The following is a 7,486-nucleotide window of genomic DNA, read 5'->3' as shown; positions in this document are numbered from 1 at the left end:
TGCCCCCCCCAGAGCCCGCACCCCCTCCCACACCAGCCCTGAGCCCCCTCCCGCACCCTGAGCCCCTCATTTCTGCCCCCCAGAGCCCGCACCCCCTCCCACACCCCAACCCCCCTGCACAAGCCCTGAGCCCCCTCCCGCACCCTGAACCCCTCATTTCTGCCCCCCCCAGAGCCCGCACCCCCTCCCGCACCCTGAGCCCCTCATTTCTGGCCCCACCGTCCCTCATCCTCTCCCAGGCGCTATCTCTGCTGCAGAGACTCACAGGGTGCAGCAAAGGCGACGATAGAGTCCCACCTCCCGAGTGCAGACTGTCCCGCTCCGAGTCCCGTCCTCTCTGTGGTTTGAGCCCTCCTTCCTTCCGGCGAGGGCCATGCTATCGCGCATGCGCAGGAACTAGCTCCTTCTCTGCGTCCAGGCCCGGCGGGAAGATGGTGAGTGTCGCTGAGCGGCCCGCCGGCTTCCTTCTCCCCGCTCAATCCGCCGCCATCCGCCCTGCTGGCCGCCTGGCCCGCGCCGGCGGAGGCCGGAGCTGGTGCCGCGGGGCCTGCGCTCCCCGGGCCGCTGGCTATTGGCGGGGGGCAGCTCGAGCCTGATTACCCTGGGTGGGAGCGGGCGGTGGGACAGAGCCGGGGGCCTTGCAGGGAGCGGGCCTCTAGTCGGGGCTGGCTGGGGGGCAGCCGGGCCTTGAAGGGGGAGGGGCAGGGGTGAGACCCGGGCGGGGGGGGAGGGGAGAGCAAGTCTTGGAAGGGGGTGGGGCGGGTGCTTTCCTTTAACTGCAGGCCCATGCGGGGCTGGGGGTGTTCCCTGTCCCCCCACCCCATTGCTAGGCGGTTCCCCTCTGCTGGAATCGGGGTGGCGGGTGGTTAAGCCTGCAGCGGTGTGTTTCTCCAAGCCTGGCTGGCCGGTGAAAAGGGTGGCCTGGGGGGGGACGGGGACGACGGGACGCGACGCTGAGAGCCGGGAAACAGGGGGTGCTGCTTCCCGCTTTGCTGTTGGCTCATTTGTATTGCGCTCTGGCCGTGAGCTTCCCAAGGTACAAGGCACTGCTCTCGAGGCTGTTCCCTTTCTGTGGGGTTTAGGGTCTGGAAGAGGGGCAGAAATAGGTAGCCTTGGGAGAGCTAGGGGAGAGAATAACATTCCTCTCTCCATATTCTGATTTCCACCCATGTTCTGTGGGCCTCGTAGAGGAAAAGAGGGTCGGTCTCCAGGAGAGATTTGAATGAGAGAGCTTGGGGCCTGATGTACTAAGGTTTGGGATGTCATGCTGAGCCCAGGGGCAGTAAAAATGGCATAAGACTGTTGCAGAAGGAAATAACGTGGGAATCAACGCTAGCATGATTGCATTGATGAGGAATGGGTGTAGAGAGAGAGGAGACCTCAGATGTGGGTAAGGGCTTGAAGTTTAAACTTGAGATGATGGGTAGTGGTAAGGCTAGTCAACCCTCACTTGCTATGTGAATTTGAGCAAGTCATTTAATCTTTGTCTCGTTTTCTCCCTGTTTCTGACTTGGGGATAAAAGTACTTAGTTTTGCAAGACTTGATTTGTTTGTCAGTGTGATCCTGAGAATATCTGGTGAAAGGCCCTGTAGATATGCAATGATGAAATCCTCATTTAGGCCGCAGTCCTGTCTATGACTGCATTCAAGTACACTGATGTGCCTGTACGCAGTCATTGCACATTTGTGATCCTGAAAACACTATAAACCAGAGCAGTACTCATGGAGCTGTGGCTATGGAATAATTTGTATAGGCTTGAATTTCCAAAATATTGGACAAATTTTAATTAGCTGCAGTGCAGTGCAACTTTATTTTATACAGGATTTTGGTGGAAACTATAGTTTAAAAAATACTGTTACATAATTAATGAAAATAGATTCAAGCGGTATGCAAATAACTTCGCTTTAATTCTTTGGCTGCTGTTAAGTAAACTGCTAAACGGTCTCTGATTTTAATTAAGCGAATGTATATGGTGATTTATATCCTGACAGGCTAAGCGCACCAAGAAAGTTGGGATTGTGGGTAAATATGGTACCCGTTATGGTGCTTCCCTCAGGAAAATGGTAAAGAAAATTGAAATTAGCCAGCATGCCAAGTATACCTGCTCCTTCTGTGGCAAGGTAAGAGCCCTCTCTGATTCACCCCCAGCAAGTTCTCAAAGTCTTACAGTGAATGAAATTTACAAATGGGACTGCTGCTTCGAATTAGGAAGTAGAGAAATATATAACAGGTTAATTACTGTCTGCCTAAGCATGGTTTGAATAATCCACAACTTTCAGAGGTGTGAGGTTATACCTTGCAAAATCCCTCCCTCTCCTTCTTTTTCATATTACCTCAAAATAAAAGATTTACCACATTTCAAGTTACATATTTTGCTGGTAATTCAGTTAATGTGGTCTCAAGTGGTTTTCACTACACTAAATGGTGATGCTAATGGGCAGAAAATGTTAGGCATCAAATAAAGGGTCATAAGGTAAAATTATACGCTTTTCATGTATCACTGGTTATTAAAACATGGTATTAATTTGTTTTGCCCAATAATTGTCAAGTTTTTCCAATCTGGATCTCTTGAGTGAGACTGCCAGTTGTGTGCATTATATATTTTGGGGAGGAGGCATGAAACCATCTAACTGATCTTTACTGCTTGGGGAATTCTGCTCCAAAAAATTAAAAGTTCTGCACAGATTATATTGTGTTATTTTGACAATAAAATATGCAGAATTTTGTAGAATTTGAAAATAATCACACTAGTTCCAGTTACTTTTGGTCGTTTATTTCAAAATACCTGTCAGCAAGTATGTCTGTAACAATACAAACAACAAAAAATATTCAGGAAATGTTTTCTAACAAATAGATTCCTTACTAGGCATTTTAATACAGAACTCTGAGTAATAATTCATTTAAACTACAATACAGAACCAAATTTCCCGCACCCCTCGGAAGCAGTGCAAAGACTTGGGGGATTCAGGGTAATGGAGGAGCTGAGGGACAGGGAAGTAATTGCTGGGAAGGAGTTTGGGTGTGAACATGGAGGGTTGTTGGGTATGGGTGGGAAAAGTATGGAACAGGTGTTTTGCAGGGAGAGGGGAGGGATTGTTAGGGAGCTTCCACCATGCAGACCCTGGCTGACCCCTAGCCTTTCCCATTCAGTCAGGCACATGTGTCCCTGCACCCATGTGTCCCTTCACCCCCAATCAGATACCCCTCCCCCCATCCACAGGTGGCCCTGCACCCCCTCCCCCCATCCCCATGTGTCTCTGTGTCCCCACTCAGCCACCCCCCATCCATATGTGGTCCAGCTCCCCCATCCCCATGTGTCTCTGTGTCCCCACTCAGCCACCCCCCATCCATATGTGGTCCAGCTCCCCCATCCCCATGTGGCCCTGCACCTCCTTCTCCCCTTTGGTCCTGTGCCTCCTCACCCATTCGGCCCTTGGCCCAGCATGCCCTCCCCCACTAGCCCTTATGAGCCCCTGACTGACTCCCCCTCACCCTCCCAGCAGCCCCATGCTGTTTGTCTCATCATGTCTCCTGACCTGGCCCAACAGGCGCTGTGAAGAAGACTGGCTCTTTCTCATCCCTAGCTGCTGGGAGCTGCTGCTCTGTTCCAGTGCCAAAGCGCCCTCCAGTTAGCAAAAGGCGTAACTGCATCAACTTTCCAGCAGAAGCTTTTTTCTGTGCAAAAAAATTAAAAATATGCACGGCTCATTAATTATGCACGTGCAATGGCATAGAATTACCCCCAGGAGTAGATCTTGTATGTGACAAAAAAGTTTTGAATTCAGGTCTCAGAAATTTGAAAGGCCACTCACTCTTTGACCTAGTAATTTAGCCAGAATTTTCAGATTCAGATGCCTGCAGTTAAAGTGGCCTCATATTCAGATGTGCTGAGCACCCATGCTTACTAATGATTTCTACCTTTAATGGCTGACTATGGATTTAGGTACTGAGCTATAGGTACCCAAGCTTAAGTGTTGGACTTTAAAAGCTAATAGAAAGCTGAGGTCATTCTTTGTGTGAACTTAGTGCTTATGAAATGTGCCCGTTTGATAGCTTTGAAGGCATTGAATAGATACCGCATGGGAGCTGCAAGCTGTCCCACCAATACGTTTCAGAATTCACCTGGAGGAAGCAGTTCTAAGAGCGAGAGCAGTTTAGTATCCCAGACCCATTCAATCTTGGTTTTTTTTTGTTGAGACTCCAATAAAGGTTCCAGTTACAGTAGTGGCTTTTTATGATGTAGGTATCTGTCCATTCAGAGTTGGATTGATACTGGAGCACTTTTCCTACATTGTAGGCTTGTATATCAGTTAAAGCTAAAATAGTTTTACAACCATATGAGCAGAACACAATATTAGAACAGCTTTCTTAAGCTAAAACAACTTGTAGAGTAAATGACTAGCTATAGGTTTCAGAGTAACAGCCGTGTTAGTCTGTATTCGCAAAAAGAAAAGAGTATTTGTGGCACCTTAGAGACTAACCAATTTATTTGAGCATGAGCTTTCGTGAGCTACAGCTCACTTCATCGGATGCTATAGATATAGTTATCACTGTTATAAATACTATATAAAAAAAACCCCTGCAGCTGTTTTTTTCCCCCAAACAGAGAAATAAAGCAGAGGAGCTGAACTGGCTTTAGTTTCTATCTGCCTGAGTAAATGCCATTACCGAAGTTCTTTGGCCTTTGTCAAGAGACCTGTGGAAAGTCTGATGTCTTCATGTTTCTTCTGGCCCTGGTTGCAGATGTTGCTGTTGTGAAAACCTTGACGTTTATATCGTAGTTCCATTGTGGTGTTTTTGGAGCAATGTTCAAAGGTCATGTGTTTTTACTGAACACAGATGTCTAGATTTCTTGGTTTCTTCAACTGAAAGTATATAAATACTTTGTGTTACAGACCAAGATGAAGAGGAAAGCTGTAGGTATCTGGCATTGTGGATCCTGTATGAAGACAGTAGCTGGTGGTGCCTGGACCTATAAGTAAGGAAACAAATAATAACTGGCTCTGTTGTCTGGTAGTTGAAGCAAAGTTCAACATTTTTGTTGCTTTTCTGATGACTGCCGCTTATTTAAGCAGGTCTCTTCCTTGAGCTAGCTATACTGGAACCCAGGCTTTTCCCCTGCGTGGTTACAGTTAGTTCAGAGTATGAGAAGTTCATATTCTGTTCAGCATGTAATTAGCTCGCTTTTGTGACTATTGAATCTTGTCTGTTGTGCTGCTCTTTCCCCACTTTTGTTAAGTCCCCCTGGAGTTCCTCACGGTCTTCTCTGGTCTTAACAAAACAAAGTTATTTGAGTCTAGTTAGTTAAAAAATATTGGAAGCCCTGGAATTTCAATTAAGTTTAAACTTAAAAGAAATCCTAACATCTGAAAGTATGATAATACATAGTTTAAGGTCCCCATACCATCTTAATTCTGCCCCAGTCTTAACACCAGCCTTTCATATGGAGGTCCTAAGAATTTCGGACTGGCTGTCTCTGGCATAGTGTTCATATCACTGCCATCCTTCCTTCCCTTCATTATCTGCAGCCATGGGAGCAAAAGATTTAAATACTGAGAATGTTGCAGTATGTTGTACGTATATGTATGTTTGACACCAGTTATAAGTAGGATCTAAATGTTCATGAACAGGGCCTTTTATTCACTGAGAGTTGTATAAATGATGGCAAACAGTCTCAATGATGTAGGATGATGCCTTCCTCATGGTATTTCTTCAATCAGGATTTTTAAATTAGGAACCTTCTGGGGCTGTGCGTACTGCCTGAGTTTTGAGTTCCCCAACCACTGTATGATCAAGGCTTTGTCTACATACAGGTTTTATACCAGTATTTAACTATTGGTAGAAATATCACACCATTAATCAAAATAATAAATTGTCACAGCCTGTGCAGTGGAGGTGCCTTACCCATATGGCTTATACTCCTTCCCTACAAAGATAGCTGTACAGTTCTCGGGTATAAAGCACATTTGCACCGTTACAACTGCATACACACTTGTGATGTTTTACTGCTTTAACTATAACAGTATAGTTAAAGTGGTTCAACTTTTGTGTAGACATGACCTTAATACAGAGGTCCCCAAACTGTGGGGCGCAACCCCTAATGGGATGTGGAGGAATGTTTGGCTGGGCGAGGAGGGAGCACCATCCAGCTCCGCTCTGACCCAGCTGCCAACCCATCCCCAGCTGTGGCCCCAGCCTCAGTGCCCTTACCCTGTCTATGTCCCCCTCTCCCAGAGCCACAGTCCTTGCTTTGGGGCAAGGGCAGGAGAGCAGACAGAAGTAAGGGAGGGATGCAAGGTAAAAAGTTTGGAGACCACTGCCTTAGAACAAAATATTAGGTTTCTTACTTTTTCCCTTTTTGGCATCGCTGCAGGGCAGAGTTCAGATTATTTGGTTGTTTTAACTGTACACTTCATACCTGAACATGTTTGGATTTTTTAAATTTAAACTCAGACTCCTCAAATTCAGAATTATTAGTGCTTTGGGGGAGCTAGGACCACCGATGCTAAAATGCGATAATTCTTTAGTTATTGTATGATGTCTCCAGAGCACAGTTCATGTTGAGATACAAGAAATATAGGTGCGTACACCTCAGACTCGGATCTGCGTTCTCAGGTTCATGAGATACTAAAGTGGATTTGGACTAAGATATAACCGCTTCACTTCAGCTGATAAACCGAGTGCACAGGGACTGCAATTGATGAGCGTTGCTGGTTGCTTCAGTGTAGGAGTCACACTGTGGTTTTTTCTTCCAGCACCACCTCTGCAGTGACAGTCAAATCTGCCATCAGAAGACTGAAGGAATTGAAAGACCAGTAGAAGCTTCTGCCTGTTACCATGATTCATACCTTCCTTCTCCAGTGTCTGAAAATCTCTACCATTCCTTTGTCAATAAAAAGGGTGTAGTGGAATGGAATCCTTTTTTCTCTTCTGTACAAAATCATATCTGGCTTGCCACGCTATGAATGTGAATCTGCTTAGCTGTAGACTATATTATGGAGGCACTAATAGCAAATGCTGTATCTATTTGTTATGGTCATGGATAGGTCATTCTTAGGTTTCAGAGTAACAGCCGTGTTAGTCTGTATTCGCAAAAAGAAAAGGAGTACTTGTGGCACTTTAGAGACTAACCAATTTATTTGATCATAAGCTTTCGTGAGCTACAGCTCTCTTCATCGGATGCATACTGTGGAAAGTGTAGAAGATCTTTTTATACACACAAAGCATGAAAAAATGGGTGTTTACCACTACAAAAGGTTTTCTCTCCCCCCACCCCACTCTCCTGCTGGTAATAGCTTATCTAAAGTGATCACTCTCCTTACAATGTGTATGATAATCAAGTTGGGCCATTTCCAGATTAGCTGTTACCAGCAGGAGAGTGGGGTGGGGGGAGAGAAAACCTTTTGTAGTGGTAAATACCCATTTTTTCATGGTTTGTGTGTATAAAAAGATCTTCTACACTTTCCACAGTATGCATCCGATGAA

At 46.0% G+C, this 7,486-nt stretch overlaps 1 protein-coding gene across 1 annotated transcript; it reads left to right on the top strand.

Annotated features, from left to right (window-relative positions):
• The first annotated feature begins 210 nt into the window (after window positions 1-210).
• On the top strand, window positions 211-6,917 carry RPL37A (ribosomal protein L37a). The gene is made up of 4 exons (XM_073305004.1): window positions 211-434; window positions 1,993-2,121; window positions 4,897-4,979; window positions 6,757-6,917. The coding sequence occupies exons 1-4, from the start codon at window positions 432-434 to the stop codon at window positions 6,818-6,820; spliced, it is 279 nt and encodes a 92-aa protein (XP_073161105.1). The 5' UTR covers window positions 211-431; the 3' UTR covers window positions 6,821-6,917.
• The last annotated feature ends 569 nt before the right edge of the window (window positions 6,918-7,486 follow it).

This window comes from Lepidochelys kempii, chromosome 11 (genome assembly GCF_965140285.1).
Source record: "Lepidochelys kempii isolate rLepKem1 chromosome 11, rLepKem1.hap1, whole genome shotgun sequence".
Taxonomy (NCBI): Eukaryota; Metazoa; Chordata; order Testudines; family Cheloniidae; genus Lepidochelys; species Lepidochelys kempii.
The sequence above is the reverse complement of the archived record's forward strand: the minus strand, read 5'-3'. Positions and strand labels throughout refer to the sequence as shown.